The 26,220-nt window shown below is 39.3% G+C and overlaps 1 protein-coding gene across 1 annotated transcript; it reads left to right on the top strand.

The window, feature by feature from the left end:
* The first annotated feature begins 2,653 nt into the window (after window positions 1–2,653).
* Window positions 2,654–22,911, top strand: mettl14 (methyltransferase 14, N6-adenosine-methyltransferase non-catalytic subunit). The gene is made up of 11 exons (XM_088341391.1): window positions 2,654–2,837; window positions 3,062–3,150; window positions 4,341–4,428; window positions 6,411–6,488; window positions 7,252–7,339; window positions 7,410–7,500; window positions 9,638–9,779; window positions 11,534–11,626; window positions 16,804–16,920; window positions 19,023–19,233; window positions 21,354–22,911. The coding sequence occupies exons 1-11, from the start codon at window positions 2,772–2,774 to the stop codon at window positions 21,659–21,661; spliced, it is 1,371 nt and encodes a 456-aa protein (XP_088197517.1). The 5' UTR covers window positions 2,654–2,771; the 3' UTR covers window positions 21,662–22,911.
* Window positions 22,912–26,220: the final 3,309 nt, after the last annotated feature.

Raw genomic sequence — 26,220 nt, forward strand, 5'->3', positions numbered from 1 at the left:
CCGTGATTCGAACTGTGATCTCTTGATCCCAAGACGAGCACTCTACCTGAGCTACTGCCGCCCCCAAAAGCAAAAAACAGGTGGGAGGTTGAAGAAGGCTTGCCTAGTGTTAACTGAGGTTCGCAGACGGGCTGACAACAGGGGACAGATAGGAGTGGGTTTAAATAACAGAGAGCCAATCAGAGTCCGAGGCAGTTGGCGCCAAAGGAGCGGGCACAGGTGAAGCATATCGGTAATCATGACAAAACTGAGACTGAAACGTAATATGTATTTAAGACTATAGTTTCAAAATGTTTTTAAATGTTATGTTTTATTCCGTTTTAGGTTTAAAGATCAATGAATATAAAAGTTGATACACTTTTATTTTACAGACGCTCCCCTACTTGCGAACATTCGAGTTACGAACAACGGTACGTGTGAACATTTTTTTGGGGATGTCGGAAAATATCCAGACATTGCTGCAAGTTAGATTTTGTATTATGTGCACATTTTTCCGAGTACAGGACATTACTGTAGTGCTTCTTCCCGCCGCGTGGTGCTGTGAGAGGTCACCAAGGCTTCTACTTCCTGGTTCGTATGTAATCATAAAAACGTGTACTGTATCGCTTTGACGTTTTGATTTTTTAATATCTCATGCATCCATTCAATATGGTTGGTGTAAAGTGTAAAGGAGAGGCGAGACGTTTCCTTTGAAATTAAAGTGGAATAAGAAAGCTTGATGCGGTTGAGAAAAAGGTCGTAACACTTTTTTTCTGCCACTTTTTACCACGCAGGAGGAAGTCGCCTGACTCTTGGAGCTCATCTTCCAAAAGTAAGTTAAACTTAACTACAGTGGAACCTCGGTTTTCGATGCTTCTCAGTTTGAACAAATCAGAGTCCGACCAAAAATTTCGAGAAATTCTTGCTTCGCTGTTCGGTCAAAAAATCGGAGTTGGAACGCCGCTAATGCGTCAGTGCGTACGCTAGGGTGCCATGCTGAGCGGCGTACAGGTGTAGACCAACTGTTATCGCGTGCGGACGTGCTTCGTTTTCCTTTCGCTTTTAATATAGGTGTACGTAGTTTTTTAGCCCCTAATTATGCCTCCGAAGAAAGTCAGTGCAAGCAGCAAAGTTTTAAGAGAAAAGAACATCCTTCCACCTGCGCTTTCTGCTGACCACCACAAAGGTAAGAAATCCTATTCATAATTCTCTTCTTTATCCTTTATTTTTTATTTTTACACGTTCATGTTAGCGTAATCTTTCGTACGGAAGATTACGATAACGCGAACGTACGATTAGCCTGGGTTAGCTTTAAGTTTACGTCAAACATTCATGGTAAACATTCAGGGTGTTTTAACGGAGCCCAACATTGAGGGTTTTGGGACGGAGCCCCCTTTCCAATGAACCGCTCACCACTTGTTGTGGAGACCCGGGTGCTAAATGACTTGTAAACGACCTGATTTTTTTATTTTTACACATTCGTGTTAGCGTAATCTTTCGTACGGAAGATTGCGATAACGCGAACGTACGATTAGCCTAGGTTATCTTTATGTTAAACATTCAAGGTAAACATTCAGGGTGTTGGAACGGATTAAAACGATTTACATTATTTTTAATGGGAAAAATGATTTCGGTGATCGAACAGGGTTCTGGAACAGATTATGGTCGAGAACCGAGGTTCCACTGTATTTATTTTTTGTAGTACAAAACAATACAGGTTACTTACACATACTTATATAAACCTTAAACATAAATTCCATAGAAAACATGGTAACTTGCGTACAAATTCAACTTACAAACGAACGTCCGTAACTCGTTCGTAAATCGTGCAGCGTCTGTACTGTGAATGAATCCCAATATGTTCACATGTTTATTATCAGGCTTCTGAATAAAATTTAATTCAGTCAGTTCATGTAAATAAAAACATAATGTTGTATCATGTAACAGTAACAAAGTCCTGGTGCCTTGGAAATTAAAACAGCAGGCGAGGTAAACCAAAGTAAAAATAAGATAAAATTGTTCCCATCTCTTTGTACCCAAATTGCATTAAAAAAGCAAGCAAGCAAACAAAATAAAGTCAAGCTTCAACATTTTATTAAGCCTTATTATTTGCACATGTGTTTGCATGTTTTCAAATTTTAAGCAGATGCCAATCTTTTGCTGGGATAGAGTAGGTTGATTCTCCAATTTTAAATGAACGTCTTTAAGAAGTATATTTACAAACAATAATATTATTTTAAAAACATATTTGGCTTAGTTTGCTATATCTAATATGACTGTAAACGTTGCATTCACTCCAAGCGGCGAAGTGTATCTCGATCCAGACGCACAATGAAAAACAACCAAACTATTCCATCGAGTGACTATCTTAATCTGTAAAACATCTTTGTATACCCACGTCACAATAAACTACTTCCTTATTGGAGGAGAAAAGCCGGCAATGAGTGTTTATTTTATGAACAACCTTACACCGAAAATTGTTTGAATGGGCGGTGTAATTTATTGACACTGTTGTGTTGGTCAAATAGCTGCATACAACCAACACAAGCATGCATAGTAAATAAAACATATAGTTTCATTTAAATAGACTCAATTTACAGTTCTTTCGTGGTGCTTCATAACACAGAAACCCCGCCATTTTTCATTTCAAACACACTGACGTTTACAGCGAGCGCTCCCTCCAGTCCACTTGTGTACCATTTGTTAGCTTGTTTGGCTAACAGTCCTTTTTCGTAAACGTTGATGAAATAAAAGCGTATTAGTTTGTTTAGTAGAACAACTTGGATTAAAAAATGAACAGTCGACTGCAAGAAATCCGCGAGCGACAAAAAATTAGGCGCCAGCTTTTAGCTCAACAGGTAAATGTTTTAAAACGAGGACTGCGTTAAGTAGCCAACACATGTTGTGATGGAGAAAACATAAACAATTCTGCAGTGGCTTTGGTCCTATGGTTATATGTTGTAAATTGAAATGCATTCCTCCCTATTATGCATGATTAAAACACATGCATGCATCAAACAGGCAAAGCGGTGAATAAAAGTGATCAGAATTGAGCATCAATACTTGCATTTACTTTGTCCAGTTGGGAGCCGAGAGTGCTGATAGCATCGGGGCTGTTCTCAACAGTAAAGAAGAACTAAAAGAGATAGAAGAAACACGGGAAACGTGCAGGTAAGACGTTGTAAATATATGTATCCAGTGTTCATTTTGCCTCTGAAAAGTGATGGGTCACGGGTAGGGTTACTTTAACTGGATTACTTTCAATTACTTTTGGAACACTCCAATACCAAATATACTAATAAAAGGCAAAATAAACTAAATATGAATAAAAGTATGACTCACAACACGTGGTAAGCTTTCTCTCCTGGCTTTGATCTCTTTGATCTCCGGCAAAACTAACATCAAGTGCGACAGAAACAAAATGAAAATAAATCCAAACAGCTTGCCAACATCATTTTTGCTGTTCCTTGTATTCCGTTACTCCCCAAGCCTGCACAAAATTTAGTAATTTTATTCATATTTAGTTTCTTTTGTCTTTTATTAGCATATTTGCTATTGGAGTAATCCAAAAGTAATTGAAAGTAATCCAGTTAAAGTAACCCTACCCAACCCTGGTCCCGGGGACTCGCATGCTCAAAAATCTACGGGTCCCAACAAAGATCTATGAGTCCCCAAAATTTAGTGTTATCGAGGTTGAAATTGTAAATCGGCGACAAATATGTAATATTAATCCATTTATTCATTCAGTTTTAATCATCACAGTTTATTGGTAATACAAATCAGTTATCTCTTCAAGATTTTTCAGTTCACAACAATATTGTAAATAATACAAAATAACGCACGTTGATTCGACACTATGCGTCCCCAGCAAAAATGATGCGTTTAGGACGCGGGGACCCGGGCAAACCAGAACACTGTGTATGGGTTTTCCTCCAGCGATCACTCATTTTGTTCGCTGTCTTTAATTTTTTGCATGCCATTTTCAGAGTATATTTTGCAGACTTCCATGCTGCACAGAAAACTAGATGTGGTGTTCTATGAAACACTGCTAGATATAATTCAGATTCAGATATACTTTATTGTCATTCTTGTACACGTGTATACAGAACGAAATGTCGATACATCTGACCCGCACAGTTTCTTTGAATGTACAGATATAAATAAAATGTTGTATTGAGTTGGAGTATTGAAGTATTAATAATATACTAAATAATTATAGCTATGTACAGTATTATAAAGTAGTGTAAAGAGTGCAAGAGGAGCAGCTAACCAGATGTGCCATCCACTTGACTATCTTTAGCAGTGAAAGATATAATTTGAATGCATCAAAATACACTTTGCACCGTGTGCTGGTGTTTCAGGGCGTCTTTGGACGATTCCATCCCTCCCTCTAAAAAGAAGACCGTGACTGAGGGTGATGACACCGAGGAAGATGTGGAGGAACAAAGAGTGAGTGTTGTCCAAACTCAAATACTTTGGTGTTGGTTACGGCCAAGGACGATTTTAGGTTCAGGGCTTCGGGAGGTGCTGAGCTCCCAGAGTTACTGGCTGTTTTTTTATTTTACTTTAAAGTGATTTAGGATAATTCGACACTGTTCAGGACTGGGCAGCACGGCGGCGCAGTGGTTAGCGTGTGTGCGGGACAGTTCTTAGGGTCATGAGATCAAACCTCCTGTGTGGAGTTTGCATGTTCTCCCCATGCTTGCGTGGGTTTCCTCCGGGCACTCCGGTTTCCTCCACACAAAAACATGCATGTCAGGTTAATTGGTCGGTCCAAATTGTCCCTAGGTGTGAATGAGCGAGCGAACTGTCTGTCCCTGTGTCCCCTGCGATTGACTGGCAACCAGTTCAGGCTGTCCCCTGCCCACTGCCCGAAGATAGCTGGGATGGGCTCCATCACCCCCGTGACCCTACTGAGGATAAGTGGTGCAGATAATGGATGGATGTTCAGGACTGTCATTTCCCTTTTGTGGACATCACATTAGACTTTGTGGTTAGCAGAAACACTATTACTACGCCATGCCAAGTTTTTACTCATGTATTTCTAACAGAGTACACACACATACATATATACATACAGAATAAGCATGGAACGTATTGGACAATGATGCATTCTATTCATCACTTTATAATTTCACCCTATACTCTACGCATTAAGCTGGGTCATATTCTTGAGCATATATCATTTTCATATTGGGAATGTTTATTATATTCCAATATTTAACCCAAAAAACAAATTTGTTGACAAATTTTGAAAAGTTAGTTAGTTTACATTTTGGAGATATATATTTTTGGGATAAAAAATGCAACAAATGGATTGAAATGTATTGCTCTTTCTTTCTTTTTTTGTAAAAGTCCAAATATAAGGTAATATAATCTTTTGATAAGGTGGTAGGAAACGGGTATCTTACATATTTGCAGGTGCATATAGATGGGAAATGGTCTACAATTATATAGCACTTTTAAGGTCAATGAAGACTTCCCAAAGCACTTTACAATGTGCTTCACACTTACCCATTCACACAAACACTAACACACAAATAGGGAGTCAGCCATGCAAGGCACATAGCATACGTTTCTATAAATGTTCTTTTTTATCAAGTTAATGGAGAGGATGGATGAGGAGAGAATGTTGAAGAGGAACTACAGAGCAGAAGTAAATGGAAGGAGAGCAAGAGGAAGGTTGCGATTGACGTGGATGGATGGTGTTATGAGTGCACTGAAGGAAAGAGGTCAAAATCTAGTGGAAGCTAGAGCTCTTGTTGGTGAGAGGTGTTGTAAAAGGATAGTGGGCAGGGCACCTGTATGATGCGGCAGGGGTAAACCAGTGAAAGCTGTCGGGCCCTGCTGTTGAACAAAAGAGTGTGTTGTGTCACACTGACCCGAGTGACTTGGCCGCTTTCTTGTGTCCCGTCTGGAGGGACGAAAGCATGAGCAACTTGGGTGCCAAGGTGCTTAACTGTTTTGGATGTTTGGGTATTTGGGTTGGCCATTGTCAATTGACAAACACATGATTTGATTTTAGTGTTTTATATTACAGGGCATTCTGTTGTCTTGTGCACTATTTTTCTTTCCGTCCAAAACAAACAAGAGGAGGAAATTACAAATGATTATGGGAAATCCGATTCATCGATTAATCGAAAAAATAATCGACCGATTCATCAGTTACGAAATCAATCGGTAGTTGCATCCCTAGATACAAGACAGGCATCATAGAACCATAATTAGTCGTATGCACAAACAGTGCAAAGTTTTTGGGTGGAATAAGTTGTTGATGTCGGATAGTAGATAGAAGAGTGTACATCATAAGGCGGGTACAGTACGTTCATTTTTTAAACATACAAAGGGTTTATTGCATCGCTTGCTTAGTCTTAAAACGATATAGTGAATGCCAATTTTATATTGACCAAATCCTTTTGTTGTTTTATCAGGACGAACTAGAGGTGCTGCCGCCTGAGGAAAACAACCCGTACGAGGAAGTCTACAAAGACTCCAGTACTTTTCTTAAGGTACCAAATGTATTTTCAGCTAATACCTTATATACAGGGCTCCCCTACTTACGAACATTCGAGTTACGAACAACGGTACATATGAAAATTTTTTTTCGGAATGTCGAAAAATATCCGGACATTGCTGAAAGTTAGATTTTTGATTGTGTGCACATTTTTCCAAGTAAAGGACAGAACTGTCGTGCTTCTTTCCGCCATGTGGCGCTGTGAGAGGTCATCCAGCATCAACCCGAAGAAGAAATCCGACTTCCTCTTCCTAGTTCGTGTCTAAACATACTATACTGCATCTCCAGCGCGCTAAGAAGTTTGCTATTTTAATTGTTTAATATTACGTGCATCCATTCAATATGCTGGATGAAAAGTGTAAAGAAGAGTGGAGCCGTTTCTTTTGAAATGAAAGTGGAATAAGAAAGCTTAATGCGGTTGAGAAAATGGTTGAAACAATTTTTTCCGGCCACTATTTACCACAGAGGAGCACGTCTTGAAGCGTATTTTCCAAAAGTAAGTTAAACTCGACTTTATTTATCTTTATAGAGCATAGTATTTTTTAAATGTTTATTTTTTTAGTACAAAAAATACAGGTTACTTATACAAACCTTAAATATACACAATATAGCACTGAAGCAACCTATGAACAAATTCAACTTACAAACGATCGTCCGGAACGTATCTCGTCCATAAGTAGGGGAGCGTCTGTATTTTGTCAGGACCTGTGTTATAACATACTGGACAGAATCATGTGTTGGGTTGATTTTATCTTTAGGGCACGCAGAGTTTGAACCCGCACAACGATTACTGTCAGCACTTTGTCGACACCGGCCACAGGCCGCAAAATTTTATACGGGACGTGGGTGAGTGATTTTCGCTCGGTTGAGTTTTTGGCGAACGCACATTCCTAAAATCTTGTTTTTCTGGAATCAGGCCTGGCCAATCGATTCGAAGAGTACCCCAAACAGCGAGAGCTCATCCGACTGAAGGATGAACTCATTGCCTCGACAAACACGCCTCCCATGTATGTTTGGCAACTGGATTCAATGTACACAGTACACTAACGGGTCACCAACGTGCTGCCCTGTGTTGGGTTATCGGGATTTTCTAGGACCTTCGATTTGTAATTGGTATGAGAAATCCTTGACATGATCAGTGTCTCAAATTTAGCTTTTTTGTTTATTTATGTATAAACGAAAAGGTGGCAGTAGCTAAGGGGGTAAGGCGCTCGTCACTTGGATCAAGAGGTCACAGGTTCGATTCCCGGCTCCTCCGTGTTATATGTTGAAGTGTCCTTGGGCAAGACACTGAACCCCTAAGACCCCCGATAAGCAGGTAGTTGCCTTGCGTGGCTGCCGCTGCTATCGGTATGTGAGTGTGTGAATGGGGTAAGTGTGAAGCACATTGTAAAGCGCTTTGGGAACTTGAAAAGTGCTCTATAAATGCGGATCATTTACATCGCCCTTATACAGGGCAGATGTTCTAGTGGTTGACTGAGCCCATTTTAACCTCAATACTAAATATTACAACCTGGTAGTAACATGATAATCTCAGCTTTATTTTATTAATACAAAAAATATATATTTAAGCAATAGTTCTTTGTGTGTATCATTTTTATAAATATTTATAGTTCGAAAAATCTGCATTAATTTTACTTGACACTAACCTCACGTAGGAGGAGCTGAAATAATAGTCTGCTATCTTGCCACCGAAAAAACAAAAATCTCACAAAAGGCTGGGCGAAAAAAACAAAAGAAAAATGTTAAGGTCATTTTGACACCCTAGTTTGTATTCTTCCTTGTCCTTTCAGCACTTGTTTTCCGTTGCAAAACATAAAAAAAGATTTGGGACCCCTGCAATACATTTTCAGATGATTTCGCATTTGGATGACATCTGATTTCCATCCTGTAAAGTTGGCCGTTTTGGATGTACATTTCTCAGAATTCAATGCAATGAAAATAACTTTTTATATTCCTAAATATAAAAACAATCTTTCTCACACTCACACACACATAAAGTAACGTTTCAACCATCAGTCTAATTACATCTTTTGTACGTTTATCAATCTTATAATCTTTTATTGTGAAGTCGAGCTCGTGTGTGTGTTCCTTTTCCTGTTTCCTGTGACGAATAATAAACACACGCCCGACCGGACGAGTCAGTCTCTGTTGAGGACACAATTTGCCAAATGGCCTCCAGGCAGGGCTCCTCCGTTAGGGACAATGATTTAACTTAATATCTCTGTTTTACTTGTGTAATACAGCCACCAAAGAGTTTTTATAATGACTAACTTTAACACATCCGGGGATTGGCTCAGGTGGTAAAGTGCTCGTCTTGTGATCAAGAGGTCGCAGGTTTGATTCCCGCCTTATATGTCGAAGTGCCCTTGAGCAAGACTCTGAATCCCTTATCCCCCAATAGCAAATAGTTGCTTTGCATGGGTGATGCTGCTATCGGTTAGTTAGTGTGTAAAAGGGAAAAGTGTGAAGCACATTGTAAAGCGCTTTGGGAGGTCTTTATTGACTTGAAAACTGCTATATAAATGCAGACCAATTACATTTGTAAATGGCGGTTGAATATTTGGGTGCACCTGCTAAAAATTTAAAAAAAAAGTATAATATTCTCTATACACGCCCAGGAAATATTTGTATTGTCATCTGTTTAAAAGAAAAAAAGTAAATGCCAGCCTTCTGAAACAATAGAAAGGAAACAAGAATTGCACAAGACTATTGTGAAGAAATTCAAATCACTGATGCTGGAAGTGGCTGAGATTGTGCAACGCCATTTCACTCTCGAGATATTTGACGAATGAGTTTTCAGATGAAAGCCATCTAAAAATTCACAAATGAGGCCTTCTGGAGTATATGCAGATTGCGACACCTTAAAATAAATTCGGCATCGTCATTTCTGCCAATAGTGATAGCTGAGCAATAGTATAAATATAACTTTAGCTGCAATCGAAACTTAACCTAACAGGGATTTACTGTCAATGCAATTAGCTAATCCATTTTTTTACTTAGGTTTAAAAAAACTGTCAACTTCTTTAAATGATCAATTAAGAAAGATGAAAAAGTTTAAATACATTCACCTTTTCAAGAAATTAGGTTATGTACGACAGTGTGACAAGAACAAAATGTTCAGGTGTTGCGCTTTGTCTCCAGGTACCTTCAGGCCGACATGGAAAACTTTGATCTTAAGGATTTAAAAAGCGAGTTTGACGTGATCCTGCTTGAGCCTCCTTTAGAAGAATATTACAGGGAGTCGGGAATCAGCCACACGGAACGCTTCTGGACCTGGGACGATGTGAGTTTGCTGTAGTTAAGAACAGAATTGCTGGAATGTTTATGCTGGGTGTGAGCAACTGTTTACAAATAGTCATGCTTGTGTGCAAATGATATACAGTAGGACCCGAAGGTACGGAATTGCTAGCTTACGATGTGGAACAAGATGTTTTTTGGACACCCCTTATGTTACATCATGTTCCCCTACTTAAAACTATCTTTCTATCTAGACATCTATCTATCTATCTAGACGTCTATCTATATATCTAGACATCTATATCTAGACATCTACCTATCTAGACATCTATCTATCTATATCTAGACATCTATATCTAGACATCTATCTATCTATATCTAGACATCTATCTAGACATCTATCTATCTATCTCTCTCTCTAGACATCTATCTATCTCTCTAGCCATCTATCTATCTACCTTGGTCAAGAGGGGTGACCGACAGCAAGACAAACGCATACAATAACAAAGAAAAGGAAAAAAAAAAGGAAAAAGCACACAAACATTCTTGGACCATGGCCAACCCAAATGCCCAAACACCCAAACAAGTTAGGCACCTCGGCACCTATTAGTCATGTTTTCGTCCCTCCAAATGAAATGAGACACCAGAAAGCGGCCATGTCACTCGGGTCAGGGTGACACAACACACTCTTTTGTTCAACAGCAGGGCCCGACAGCTTTCACTGGTTTACCCCTGCCGCATCATACGGGTGCCCTGCCCATCCCTTAGAACGCGTCCAAACATCCCACTATTCTTTTACAACGCCTAATTAAAACACAAAAACAAATTATTTCTTCTAAAAAACACAACGACTGGGTGTTTGTGCCTATCACTATGGGTTTCTAAAATGCCTGTCTTTAATTAGTCGACATCTAAAGTGGTCTGTTATTGGTTTCCATCACGATACCATGAGGTTGCCAATATCCAATTGCGATTTCCACCTCAACGGACAGGGTTGGGTAGGTTTACTTTAACTGGATTACTTTCATTGACTTTTGGATTACTCCAATACCAAATATGCTAATAAAAGACAAAATAAACTAAATATGAATCAAATGACTACATTTTGTGCAGGCTTGGGGAGTAACGCAATACATGGAACGGCAAAAATGATGTTGGCAAGCTGTTAGGATTTATTTTCATTTTGTTTCTGTCGCATTTTATGTTCGGTTTGCCGGAGAGCAAAGAGATCAAAGCCAGGAGAGAAAGCTTACCACGTGTTGTGAGTCATCATTTTATTCATATTTAGTTTCTTTTGTCTTTTATCAGCATATTTGGTATTGGAGTCATCCAAAAGTAATTGAAAGTAATCCAGTTAAAGTAACCCTACCCAACCCTGTCAACGGATGCATGTCTTATCTCGGGGTCTACAGCAGAATGTTTTCACTTTGCCAGCCTGTCTTCATCCAGCAGAGGGCACAATACACTCAACTAAAAATTCATCTAGCTAAAATGTCCACTATTTAATTTGACTTGAGGTATTTTTTTTATTTTTTTTTTGCCTAATTGGCTGTTGGGCAGCTCAGTTTTGTGCCCATCTTGTCTGGAATTTACATGTTTACCGGGTGCTTTCGTGAACTCGCCGCAGGTGCTTTGGCTTACTTCCATGTGCCCAAAATAAATATGAGGAAGCCAGTACATGCTGTTCTCCTGAGCAAAATCAGTTTAACTTGGCTCCATTTCCATATCAATCCTAAAAAGGAAAAGAGTTGGAGGAAATGGATGCAAGTTTTATTTACACTTTCCTTCCCTGGTTTGCAGATCATGAAGCTGGAGATCGAAGAGATCTCTGCCCATCGCTCTTTCGTCTTCCTCTGGTGCGGCTCCGGCGAGGGGTTGGACTTGGGTAGAATGGTAATTCCGCCCTTTTTTTGCCATCGTACTTCGTCCCAGCATAAGTACCGTAAATTCCGGACTATAGAGCGCATCTGTTTATAAGCCGCACCCACCACATTTTAAGAGGAAAACCCGTTTTGTACATACACAAGCCGCGCCTGTATATAAGCCGCATGCGCCCACAATTTAACATGTAACACAAACACAAAATGAACCCAAACCCGACTTCAAGTCCCGCGATTGAAACTAAATGTCCTTCATTAAAGTCCACAGTCCAAAAATCGCAGCCGGCAAAATGAACGGAAAATGATACCGGTGCTTAAGGTTTGATGCAAACCTCCAGAGTCCGGGTCCGGTTGAAAGTAATCAAAAAAAAAAAAAAAGTGTATAAGTGTATATAGGTAAGGGTGGGAAAAATATATCAGATGAACACATTTACTCACGCAATTACTTTTTCTTTAACCAACTTTTTAACCCCTCTTCTTTCCTTGTCTGTCCCTCACCTTTAGCGGCCCCCACTTAAACTTGGCACCCCGCGTTTGTTCCACCCCTCATTTTTCGTTCACCCGTGCAAAACATAGCAGAATTGGTGTCTAAAATAAATACAAATAAATACATTGCAAAAATATACAGTTGAAAATACATATTATACATGGGTTACACATATTTACAAAGTAAGACGGTAAACCGAGAGAGTTTTCAAAGCTTTAATAATAATATAGCTTTGACAGGGCAGTTAATGGTAGCGACACTCGAGCGCCGCTGGCGGCGGTTAGAAAAATTACATAAATTGGCCGCATCACTGAATAAGCCGCAGGGTTGAAAGTTAAGGAAAAAAGTAGCGTCTTATGGTCCGGAATTTACGGTATATATTTACAAACCTCTGAGTCTATCACATAATAATAATAATAATAATAATAATTTCCTTGTATTGTCATTCTGTGTAACAATGTACACAGAACGAAATGTCGATTACACCTGACCCGTTGTAGCGAGCCGATGCAGCCGCAGCCAACAGAGGGCGCCGCCGACCACTTTTTAAGTCTTAGGAATGACTCGGCCGGGGCGCGAACCACCGACCTCCCAGTCTCAAAGCGAGCGCCTTACCATCTAGGCTACATAGCACGTGCATTGAAACCGAGACTTAATAACACACAGTTCTACTCTGTTGGATGTTGTTAGTTATTTAGGTTGACGTTGGATCATTTAGAAGTCAACTGGGAACTTCAGCAGTCAGTCGGCTGAGCCGAAAGAAGATAGGGTCCAATGTTTTGCAACATCTTATTTTCACGTTTTTCGCTGTGAATATAATATAAAATGTTAAAAACATTTTCCACTTCACGATTGTTTCACATGTTGTTGATTGTTAGAATATATTTTCAGTTCTTCAGACAAACAGTTCTTGGAAGGGAGCCCATACTTTCATTAAGCACTGTAACAGGTCCTATGAAATGATAATGTAGACAAGATTCAAGGAAATGGACTATTCTTTTATGTTATCAGGGTTTTTTTCTGAGTCAGACTAGGGTAAATAATGGCTTTGTTCTATTTGGTTCCTCTTTGATACGTTTAGAAATCAACTCTTCATTGTTTGGTCATCGTTTCCTCGTGTGTAGAGCTTGTGTTTCCTGTTTTGCCAGATCAATGACCTTGATTTTTTTTTTTTGAATCAAATATTTCAAAATAAACTCATCAGAGCAACATCACGAATCAGTTTGAAACAAGATACAGCGGAACCTCGGTTCTCGACCATAATCCGTTCCAGAACCCTGTTGGCAAACCGGTTTGTTCGATCACCGAAATCATTTTTCCCATTAAAAATAATGTAAATCATTTTAATCCGTTCCAACACCCTGAATGTTTACCTTGAATGTTTAACGTGAATATAAAGCTAACCCAGGCTCATCGTACGTTCGCGTTATCGTAATCTTCCGTACGAAAGATTACGCTAACATGAATGTGTAAAAATAAAAAAATCAGGTCGTTTACAAGTCATTTGTCAATGTTGGGCTCTGTCCCAACACCCTGAATATTGGGCTCTGTTCCAACACCCTGAATGTTTGGCTCTGTTCCAACACCCTGAATGTTTAACTTGAATGTTTAACGTAAACTAAAGTTAACCCAGGCTAATCGTACGTTCGCGTTATCGTAATCTTCCGTACGAAAGATTACGCTAACACGAACGTGTAAAAATTAAAAAAAAAAAGGATAAAGAAAAGAATTATGAATAGGATTTCTTACCTTTGTGGTGTTCAGCAGAAGGCGCAGGTGGACGGTGGAGTATTCCGTAGCAAGATCATACACTCACACACCTTCATATTTTGCTATTATTTCTTTCTTAAATGCAATAGTTGTATGCACTACTTTTCTTTTTTCACCTGTAGCAACTTTGCTGCTTGCGCTGACTTTCTTCGGAGGCATAATTAGTGGCTAAAACACTTCCTACACCTATATTAAAAGCGAAAGCAAAACGAAGCACGTCCGCACGCGATAACAGTTGGTCAGGAAAAGAGCCATCTGCACCCGTACGCCACTTAGCATGGCACCCTAGCGTACGCACTCACGCATTACTGGCGTTCGAACTCCGATTTTTTGACCGAACGGCGAAGCAAGAATTTCTCGAAATTTTTGGTTGGACTCCGATTTGTTCGAACTGAGAGGCGTTCAAAAACCGAGGTTCCACTGTACCTGAAAACTATAAAGCCGATGTAACTCACCAATACGTCTCGGCTGGGATAATGCATTTTGAAGACGGTCTTTCTAGTTTTTGACTTCCTGAGCTGTTACGACATGTGAAGAACACCAGCACCCTAGCAATCCAGTCACCATATTGGTTTACATGTTAATTAGTCGAAAAGGTTTTTTGTAGTTTTGTTAGTTTCTGTGGAGAATGCCTAGATGTTGTTGTAGATGGGTGTAGCAATAGTACAACAGATGGCAAGCAGCCAAAATGGGGCCAACTGGCAAAAATAACACATAGAGAGCTAAACCAGCCGGGAGACTGCTGGCTAACCGGGGCCGATCAGCAGAAAAACAGGAGGTTGGCCGACCACAAGCATGCAGTAGACAGCCAGGATAACCGGGAGCTACCAACAAAAAAAAACTACAACGCCAAAAAACACAAACCCAGCAGAAAATATACCAAATGGTCACGGCAGGCTAGCCGGATGCTATATAGGGTGAACCTGGACTGATAGGCAGAAAAAAATGTGAGGCTGGCTGACCGAAAACGTGCAGTACACAGCCAGGATAACCACAAGCCAATCACAAAAAAACCTACCATACCAACAAACCTTAACCCCGTCGGGATTAAAAAAAACAAAAGAGAATAGCAGGCAAGCAAGTTAGTCGACTGCTAACATAGACCAAACAAAATAAGAAGCCTTTGAGAGCCCGCATGCTAAAGGTGAGCTATCTGCACAATATTATTTTAAGACAGATGGCGAAAAAAACTAAGTCGCAAAGGCAATAACAAGCGCATGCTGTACACGACAGCAAGTAAACTTACCCGACGCACAGGGTTGGGTAGGGTTACTTTAACAGGATTACTTTCAACTTACTTTTGGATGACTCCAATACCAAATATGCTAATAAAAAACAAAAGAAACTAAATATGAATAAAATTACTCAATTTTGTGCAGGCTTGAGGAGTAACGGAATACATGGAACGGCAAAACGGATGTTGGCAAGCTGTTTGGATTTATTTTCATTTTGTTTAGGTCGCATTTTATGTTAGTTTTGCCATAGATCAAAGAAATCAAAGCCAGGAGAGAAAGCTTACCACGTGTTGTAAGTCATCATTTTATTCATACAGTGGAACCTCGGTTTTCGAACGCCTCTCAGTTCGAACAAATCGGAGTTCGACCAAAAATTGAGAAATTCTTTCTTCGCCGTTCGGTCAAAAATTCGGAGTTCAAACGCCAGTAATGCGTGAGTGCGTACGCTAGGGTGCGATGCTGAGCGGTGTACGGGTGTAGATCGCCCCCACCCCTCGTGACCAACTGTTATCACGTGCGCACTTGCCTCTTTTTTCTTTCGCTTTTTATATCGGTGAACGGAGTGTTTTAGCCCCTAACTATGCCTCCGAAGAAGGTCGGTGCCTTTAAGAAAGACATAATAGCCAAATATGAAAGAGGTGTGCGAGTGTCTGATCTTGCCTGCGCCTTCTGCTAACCACCACAAAAGTAAGAAATCCTATTCATAATTCTTTTCTTTATCCTTTTTTTTATTTTTACACGTTCATGTTAGCGTAATCTTTTGTACAGAAGATTACGATAACGCAAACGTACAATTAGCCTGGGTTAGCTTTATGATTACGTTGAACATTCAGATAAACATTCAGTGTGTTGGAACTGAGCCCAAAATTCAGGGTCTTGGAACGAAGCCACCTTTCCAATGAAGCGCTAGCCACTTGTTGTAGAGACCCAGGTGCTAAATGACTTGTAAACGACCTGATTTTTTTATTTTTACACGTTCATGTTACCGTAATCTTTCGTACGGAAGATTACGATAACGCGGACGTACGATTAGCCTGGGTTAGCTTCATGTTTACGTTAAACATTCATGGTAAACATTCAGGGTGTTGGAACAGATTAAAACGATTTACATTATTTTTAATAGGAAAATTGATTTCGGTGATTGAACAAATTGGTTTTCGAACAGGGTTCTGGAACGGATTATGGTCGAGAACCGAGGTTCCACTGTATTTAGTTTCTTTTGTCTCTTATTAGCATATTTGGTATTGGAGTAATCCAAAAGTAATTGAAAGTCATCCAGTCAAAGTAACCCTACCCAACCCTGCCGACGCAGCTTTTAATTATCAAAGCACGCAACTCAGACAAAACAGCCAAGAAGTCCCTCAATGACACGGGAAGCAATGTTCCAATTACTCCAAGCAGAAATGAGCGCTATGCATTCACTGATTACTAGAATCGCCGTCTGTTTTTCAATGGGCCGCGCCATTGTTTTGAATTCTTGTTGTCATTCAGTGACTTCACAGCTCTAGGGAATAGGAGGTCAAACTGTCAACTTTAGAAATTAATTTCTCAAGATCCATGGCGCGTGGAATATTTTGGAACATATCTGCATTATTGTGGCGAGGAGCACTTGACGTTCTGTGCCTAATTGAAAAAAGAAAGGTCTTTTCTTATCCTTTTAAATGCCAGTCACGTTCACTTTTGACACAATGTTTTCAGTGTTTGAGGAAATGGGGCTTCAGGCGCAGTGAAGACATATGCTGGATCAAGACCAACAAGAATAACCCGGGCAAGACCAAGACCCTGGACCCCAAAGCAGTATTTCAGAGGACAAAGGTACATAACATTAAATGTCCCCGACTTATTTTATTTGTGCTGTTTTTTTCCTGCCTAGGACAAATAACTTTATCTGGGTTACAAATATTTTTTTCCCCCAGAAGACGATTCCTATACTTGAGAACCAAATTAATTGCCAATACAGTTTCAATATTGTGATTTAGTTTTGTAAATACCAAAACTGATCCCTGAAGTTTTGAATTTAAATCCAAGCATCTTGTATGACCTTGAACATGTAGGTCATGCATGAAGACACTCCAAAATGGTTTAATATTCTTTTTTTTTTTTTCAGAAAAGTATTGTTTGGTCTAATGTTGATTTAAGGCTCAATTGTTTTTTCCCCTCTAATAATAAAGTAAATGTTAAAGTCGTTGTATTCAAATATCCATTTTGGTTTGATGGCTTAGAATTGGTTAAGTGAGCTGTAACATTTACTGATTTATGAATTTGTTAAATAAATACACAAGAAGGGAACTAATATGTTTTTCTAGTACAGTGCAAACACAAAATGTTTGCCTAAATTCTTAGTTGAGAAAAATGATAAAATACTACATGGCAAATTGGCAAAAATGTTTGCTCCTTTGAACAAGTAACAAATAATTAAAATGGGTAAAGTGACCTTCCAGAAAACCTACTTTTCAAAAGCTTGCTTGTGTTTGAATCATTATTTTAAGATAAGAAAAAAATCAAGGGATCATTGTTGTAAAGAAGTATAATAAAATGAGAAAAATAATACTTAAAAGAAAACAGTGCCCTCTTCTAGGATGCTTTGATCAGGTTGCTCTATGCTGACCCTTAATTCCATTGCTGATTTCTCCATCGATTTTAAGTACCTAGTAGGTACAAGGGTCAAATTTACCTTGAGACAACTGTAAAAACGACTATAGATCTCCAAATATAAAGAAGTATAGATTTGCAGTTGATGGGTCTTTATTGTCATTGTACAAAAGTACAATGAGATAGGAGGACTTCTTTTTTCGAAGGAAGAAAGCGATCTAGAGAGCAGCTGGCTAGCTGCACGCTAGCATCGGGTAATCACGACTTAGGCAAGGTCTTCACGATGATTAAAATAAGAGTCAAGAATGAAGCTGTTTCCAAGGATTTGTAGCTCCAGGGCCACTGTTTCATGGGTAATGGATATGGCTTTGATGAGCTCCAGTTGGGCAGGGGTGGCTTAAGGGAGCCTAGCCATAGCAGAAGGCCGGACCTGGAACCTTTCTCTAGAGTTGATTCCCGGACGCGATAACGATCCACGTAGGACCCGCTGGTGGTCAGCATTTCTTTGCGCTCTTATGACTTTCCTCAAGAGTCCATTTTAATTGATGAATTATTTTTTAATGTAATGAGCCGTTAAAGCTACTAGCTGACATGTTCGTCTGTCGTTTGTTTTTATGGCCAGTTGTGCGCCCGCCAACCTGGCTGTTTGACTGACAGCATACACCATTCTATCACAGTCATACACAGTGTGTGGCATAGAGTTCTGCCTGCAAACTTTGGCTCGCCTTTATGAGGTCGTTTAAACTTGCCTCTGATTGGCCGGCACCGTCAAAACCATAACTGCCAATTCTGGTTGGCCAAATATTCTCACTTAAACAACAAAGGGGGGGAAATACAAACTATGAATCCATGAAAAAGACGCAGTGTCTTGCGATTGCGCAATCACACTACATCCAGGGTTGGGTAGGGTTCCTTTAACTGGATTACTTTCAATTACTTTTGGATGACTCCAATACCAAATATGCCGTTTTGCCGTTCCATGTATTCCGTTACTCCCCAAGCCTGCACAAAATGTAGTCATTTTATTCACATTTAGTTTATTTCGTCTTTTATTAGCATATTTGGCATTGGAGTAATCCAAAAGTAATTGAAAGTAATCCAGTTAAAGTAACCCTACCCAACCCTGACTACATCAAATCGCAATAGTGATTAGATTTCGGTTAATCGTGAAGCCCCAATAAGCCGAGAGACTGTTTAGCCAATCAGAATGGAGAACACAATGCACATGCAAATCATTGAAGTAGTGGCGCAGTTAAAGTGAGTTATGGTGAAGGTTCACTTTACTTTGAAAGTTGCTCAAAATAGGTGCCCTGGCTTGTTTCCAGGAGCACTGCCTGATGGGAATCAAAGGAACAGTGCGGCGCAGCAGAGACGGCGACTTCATCCACGCCAACGTGGACATTGACTTGATCATCACAGAGGAACCTGAGATGGGAAACGTGGAGAAGCCTGTGGAGATCTTTCACATCATCGAGCATTTCTGTCTAGGACGCAGGAGGTTGCACCTTTTCGGACGAGACTCCACCATCAGACCCGGTGCGACCAATATTGCCACTAGGCCTGCAACAATTAGTCGAGGTTGTCGAAAATAATCGATTATAAAAATACAGAGATTCCTTGGTTTTCGTGATGATTGGGGACTAGTAAAAATCCGCAAACTAGTGTCGCACCTTTTTTTTTCTGGTGGCCTTTATTAAAGCGGACTTGCGGACTTACCGACAGAGAGAGCGATAACAAATAGAAAACAGTTTAAAGGTAAGCAGTATTTGAAATTAGCCGATGTTTTTCTAGGCGCATATAAAGAGCACATTGGACAATTGAAGGAAAATGAGTCTGACTCACCTCGGTAAAATTAAAGTAACGTTCATGCCAATACTGTTTTGATGACATGCATTGTACATTTTACACGCATGTAATGTAATTCGCTAGAACCGAGAATTTGAGTGTTATGCAAGACTGTGCCTGACAATCGGATTTGAAATGAAATATATGCAGTCAGAGGATTAAACAGCAGTTGTTAAAACCGTTTGATTTAAAACTGTTGCGAATGTGTACTGTTACAGACTGCACTACTAAATACCACTTCTATATCTACCAATCTACCTTGGTATCCCTCGAGAGGGGTGACCGACAGCAAGACAAACGCATACACAGACAGAAAAAAAAAGGAAAAAAGTAACAAAAAACACAAAAGATTCGACCATGGCCAACCCAAATGCCCAAACACCCAAACAAGTTAGGCACCTCAGCACCCAAGTTGGTCATGCTTTCGTCCCTCGACAGAAGAAAGCGGCCATGTCAGTAGGGTCAGGGTGACACAACACACTCTTCTGTTCAACAGCAGGTTCCGACAGCTTTCACTGGTTTACCCCTGCCGCATCATACAGGTGCCCTGCCCATCCCTTAGAACGCGCCCAAACTTCCCACTATCCTTTTACAACACCTGTCCACTCATTCCTATCACCAACAAGAGCTCTAGCTTCCACTAGATTTAGACCTCTTTCCTGCAGTGCACTCATAACACCATCCATCCACATCAATGGCGGCTTTCCTCTTGGTCTCCTTCCATTGACTTCTGCTCTGTAGATCCTCTTCAACATTCACTCCTCATCCATCCTCTCCATGTGCCCAAACCAACCGAGTACTCTTATATCCTCACACTTGTTCAGTTCCACTACTACTGCAGTTCTGTCTCTCACAATTTCATTTCTCAATCCATCCAATCTTGTCACTCCTAACATACTCCTCAAACACTTCATCTCAAAAAGATTTAATTTCCTTCCCAAAATACCAATTCAAAAAAATGCAAATAATATTTGTTTAATTTGTTGTTCTACAGCTGCTAATGAGCCTATTCTTGGTTTACAGGGAAAAACAATATGTTGACTTGACTTTAATTTATTATTTGCCTGTCCCCCAAAAAATTGACAAAAGTTTGTTTATAAATTATTTGTCTCTACTGGCTGAGCACTATGCTGCTATTGGTTATATATACATTTTTAATAAACTTTTGTAAATTTTAAAGTATGTTCAATTAAACATCTATCTTTCATTGTACCCTTTTTTTTGTATATTATCATTTTCTTTAAATAAATCACCTTTATGGGCAGCACGGCTGCGCAGTGGTTAGCGCATGTGTGGCACAGTTCTGAGGTCATGGGTTCAAATCCAGCTACCGGACTTCCTGTGCGGAGTTTTTATGTTCTCCCCGTGCTTGCGTGGGTTTCCTCCGGGCACTCCGGTTTCTTCCCACAGTCCAAAAACATGCATTTCAGGTGAATTGGCCGGTCCAAATTGTCCCTAGGTGTGAATGAGCGAGCGAGTTGTCTGTCCCTGTGTGCCCTGCGTTTGGCTGGCAACCAGTTCAGGGTGTCCCCTGCCCACTGCCCGAAGATAGCTGAGATGGGCTCCAGCGCCCCCGCGACCCTACTGAGGATAAGCGGTGCAGATAATGAATGAATGAATGAAATCACCTTCATGCTGAACTGAAAAAAAAATTTAAAATCCAACTTTACCTGATTATTTAACTACCGGTAATCGTTTTTATAGTTGGTTACAAGTCTACTATAAAACGAGTAGTTAGTTGCAGCCCTAGAAGCCTTGTCAATTTTCATTGTTAGTTATCATCTCTAACTTGTTGGTGTCTCCCCCTGCAGGCTGGCTGACAGTGGGGCCCACTCTCACCAACAGCAACTTCAACCCAGAAAGCTATGCGGCACATTTCGCTTTACCCGATTCCTACCTCTCAGGCTGCACCGAAGAAATCGAACGACTGCGCCCGAAATCGCCAACTTCCAAGATGAAGTCCGACCGTGGCGGTGTGGCACCCCGAGGGGGTCGAAGCGGTCCTAACGTGGGGAGAGGCGGAGATAGGGGTCGGGAGAGAAACAGACCGAATTTCCGCGGGGACCGGGGTGGCTTCCGAGGCCGGGGGGGGCTGCACAGGGGCTTCCCCCCGCGCTAACGTGAAACCGGATCTGACTTTACTGGAAGGGATATACTACTCATTAGGCCCTCTCAGTTTTAGTTATTGACCAAATTTGGACCACCTTGGCAAAGATTATATATATATACAGGGTTGGGTAGGGTTACTTTAACTGGATTACTTTCAATTACTTTTGGATTACTCCATTACCAAATATGCTAATAAAAGACAAAATAAACTACATATGAATAAAATGACTGAATTTTGTGCAAGCCTGGGGAGTAACGGAATACATGGAACGGCAAAAATGATGTTGGCAAGCTGTGAGGATTTATTTTCATTTCGTTTCTGTCGCATTTGATGTTAGTTTTGCTGCAGATCAAAGAGATCAAAGCCAGGAGAGAAAGCTTACCACGTGTTGTGAGTCATTTTATTCATATTTAGTTTATTTTCTCTTTTATTAGCATATTTGGTATTGGAGTAATCCAAAAGTCATTGAAAGTAATCAAGTTAAAGTAACCCTACCCAACCCTGTATATATATATAAAATTAGTCCCATGAAAAAATATTTCCCCCCTTTCCCGAATTCTTTGTTGCATGTTATCATTCACAAAGGGGCTGGGAAGGTTTTTTTTTTTGTGTGCCTCAATAAATTAAATCAAAATTTGAAAACTATTTTTTGTATTTCCTTGGTTTGTGAGTGATAAATATGTAAATCCACACAGAAATAAAGAAAGGGGAAAATACTTTTTCACGGAACTGCAGTTTGTAAGCTTCTTGACTGTGAACTTCATTCAAATGGTTGACTTACACGTTGTTGCTTCACTGACATTTTCTTATTATTCAACAACTCCATGCATGAACTGTTCTGTTTGTCAAACACTGTTGTGGCAAATGTTCTTTTAACAACGTATCAGGAACCTATTAGTATTTTATTAAAAATCAAAATTCAATTTGTGGATGAATCTAGATACATTAGACCCCAGGGTACGTCGTTCTACTATTCTGGGGTGGGGATCTCAGTGAAATTGCTGTACTGTATAGTGAGGGATAGAAACTTATGGTAATTGGCTCTGAACCCATGGTACCTCAGATGAAAACATGAAAAAAAAGTATATAGTAAGTACTATTTACATATACATAACATTTTTAATAAATAAAGCATGTTAAGGGAAAAACAACACGTTTTTAGACTTGCCTAGCCATTATCAATTGCTTCACATGGTTCTGCCATTTTAAAAAAAATTAAAAAACATTTTTATATCTGTTATATTCTCTGTACAATGACCTTGGCTAATAAAATGTATTATGATTAAAGGTGGAGTACATTGTTTGAGGTGTCCTTAAAAAGTAAACCATGGAATACATTATTTTCTCTATAAAGAATGTGTTAGCAATGCCCAACTATATATATATATATATATATATATATATATATATATATATATATTTATATATATATTTATATGTGTATATATTATTTTTTTAATCTTTGGTTTTATGCTATTTGAGGCAGTACAGTGTGGTGAATGAGTGGATGCAGAGTAGGGGGAGATAGCAGATTCGAATGAACTGATTTTAAAATGTTCACTAACAAGAATTGTCAGGCCATTACAATATTTCCTTTCTTAAATCGCCTCCTTATTCTTAATGATTGCCAATTGGTCATGGCCATAATCCTTAGTGATGGTAACAATCTGTGTGCCTTTTTTGAATTTCTTGATAATTGCAAGCTTTGTTTCCATGGTCATCATGTTTTTGCTTGTCCTGTTAGCACAGCTGACCGAAAATATATAAAGTATATACACTTCAATAAAGTATAAACACTACAGTATTGTACTGTCAAGGCTCAAAGTATTCCAAGCACACAATATTCTGAACTGAATTAAGAGACAGAAAGGCCTTGTGGGAGGTAGTTCAGTCATTTTCTATTTCTGTAAAGAAAAAAAAAACGTTAATGACAAGTTGTATACTTAGCATTTTGTCACCATTATATCCTTTTGTAAGGTTTCGGAAATCTAAACACAAAAGTAACCGATTGGTTCCTAGTTCATTTGAATTTGTCCTTTTCAATCGCTACTTTTCACCCCAATAATTAATCAGTGTCGTCTTCATCTGACAAATCAACATGAAAATAATTAAGAATCCACAATAAGCAGGGTTGGGTAAGGTTACTTTAACTTGATTACTTTCAATTACTTTTGGATTACTCCAATACCAAATATGCTAATAAAAGACAAAAGAAACTAAATATGAATAAAATGACTAAATTTTGTGCAGGCTTGGGGAGTAACGGAATACATGGAACGGCAAAAATGATGTTGGCAAGCTGTTTGGATTGATTTTCATTTTGTTTCTGTGGCATTTTATGTTCGTTTTGCCGGAGATCAAAGCCAGGAGAGAAAGCTTACCACGTGTTGTGAGTCATCGTTTTATTCCTATTTTGTTTCTTTTGTCTTTTATCAGCATATTTGGTATTGGAGTAATCCAGTTAAAGTAACCCTACCCAACCCTGCAGATAATGGATGGATGGATGAAATCCCTGAAACAATTTCAAATTTGTGGGAAAACGGGATCCAGGACATCAGCACTATGTTTTGTCATTTAGATTCAAGCATGGCCAAATAAACTTTTTTTTAATGTCACCCTTTCAATTGTTCAGTATCCTAGACCACAGACCACAAATCGAAAATGTCACTATTCATGTGGTCATATCTCTAAAATTTGGGTTTATTTATTTCGATCAAGTACATGCTTTCCTCAACAGGAATTCTAAAATAAAGTATGAATCGTTTATATCTGGGGAAAAAAATACTAAAATTACACAAAAATAGCGTGGCTGCCAATCACAAGATTCCAGAAAATGATACTCTGATGCTGCTGCCCGGACAACATTATTTGAAGTGTCGAGAAACAATGCTTGTATTTGAATTACCAGGAAACCAAAGCAAGATATTTCTGAACGAATCACTGCAGCCTAACCAAAATAACAAACCTGACTGCATTCAAGAAAAGAACAAATTAACTAAAGGTGATAAAACAAATAGCTATACTCTTCAACAATAATACAAACTAAAAAGCTTGCAAATGGACAAAACACAACAAAAACTCACATTTTATATTGGATCATAGCTTATTTTTTATTTTTCACTTTTTGAAAGCTTAAATTAAGAAGAGGCTTTACAGGAATGCTCAGCTTTAGAGGAGTTAAATACCATTAAAAAACGCGATTAATAATATGTTAGCAGTAAAATTAATGTCAAAATAATTGTGACTGACGTAAGTGACTCTTTAAGTTTTGTCAGCTTGTGGCTTTACCAGAACAGGTACGACTTAATACCACAAAACAATCATTAGCAATAGAGATACTTTTTATATTTAATGACTGGTCTGCATATATATATATATATATATATATATATATATATATATATATATATATATATACAAAGGGCTTTTCAAGTCAATGAAGACCCCCTAAAGCGCATTACAATGTGCTTCACACTTTTCCCTTTTACACACTAACTAACCGATTGCAGCGTCAGCCATGCAAGGCAACTACCTGCTATCGATTCAGTGTCCTGCCCAAAGACACTTCGACATATAACACGGAGGAGCCAGGGATTGAACCTGCAACCTCTTGATCACTGAGCCAATGCCACCCTAATGAATTTTTTATTGTATTTTGTCCATTTCCAATGAAATATAATATAATTATCCATACATCCATCTATCTGCACCACTTATCCTCAGTAGGGTCGCGGGGGCGCTAGAGCACATCCCAGCTATCTTCGGGTAGTGGGCAGGGGACACCCTTAACTGGTTGCCAGCCAGTCGCAGGGTACATAGGGACAGACACCTCACTCACTCACACCTAGGGACAATTTGGACCGGCCAATTAACCTGACATGCATGTTTTTTGGAATGGGTGAGGAAACCGGAGTGCCCGGAGGGAACCAACGCAAGCAAGGGGAGAACATCCAAACCCCGCACAGAAAGGTTGGGAGCTGGATTTAAACCCATGACCTCAGAACTGTGCTGTACATACGCCAACCAATGAGCTGCCGTGCTGCAGAAAAAAACAACCAGATGAGGTCAATTTTCATGAAGAAGGAAAAATATTCATATATGTCACCGCATTTTAAAGAAATTGCAACTGGCCCGCCTATTTAGTTGATGTAATCACATCCCAATCAAAAATAATAAAATTTTCCTATCAGGATGTCATTTAGCCTACATAACAACAAGTCATACTGCATTGTTTCGTTTCAACATTCACAATAGAAACACATGTAATCAATGTAACCAGTTCTGTGAGTTTTGTTTTAAAAAAAAAAAAAAAACATGTACAAGCAAGCATATATAAGCAGGGTAGAATCAGAATAGAAATGAATCATTTACCTAACAGCAAGACATCACCATTACGATCTTCACCTCAAGGGTAAGAAGATGCTTAATTTTACAGAGCTTGGATTTTTTAAAAAAACGAACGACAACATTTGCAGTGTCTTATTGTCAGGGTTGGGTAGGGTTACTTTAACTTGATTAAGTTCAATTACTTTTGGATGACTCCAATACCAAATATGCTAATAAAAGAC

Source organism: Urocampus carinirostris, chromosome 8 (genome assembly GCF_059441175.1).
Source record: "Urocampus carinirostris isolate Australia breed hairy pipefish chromosome 8, RoL_Ucar_1.0, whole genome shotgun sequence".
NCBI classification, from domain to species: domain Eukaryota; kingdom Metazoa; phylum Chordata; class Actinopteri; order Syngnathiformes; family Syngnathidae; genus Urocampus; species Urocampus carinirostris.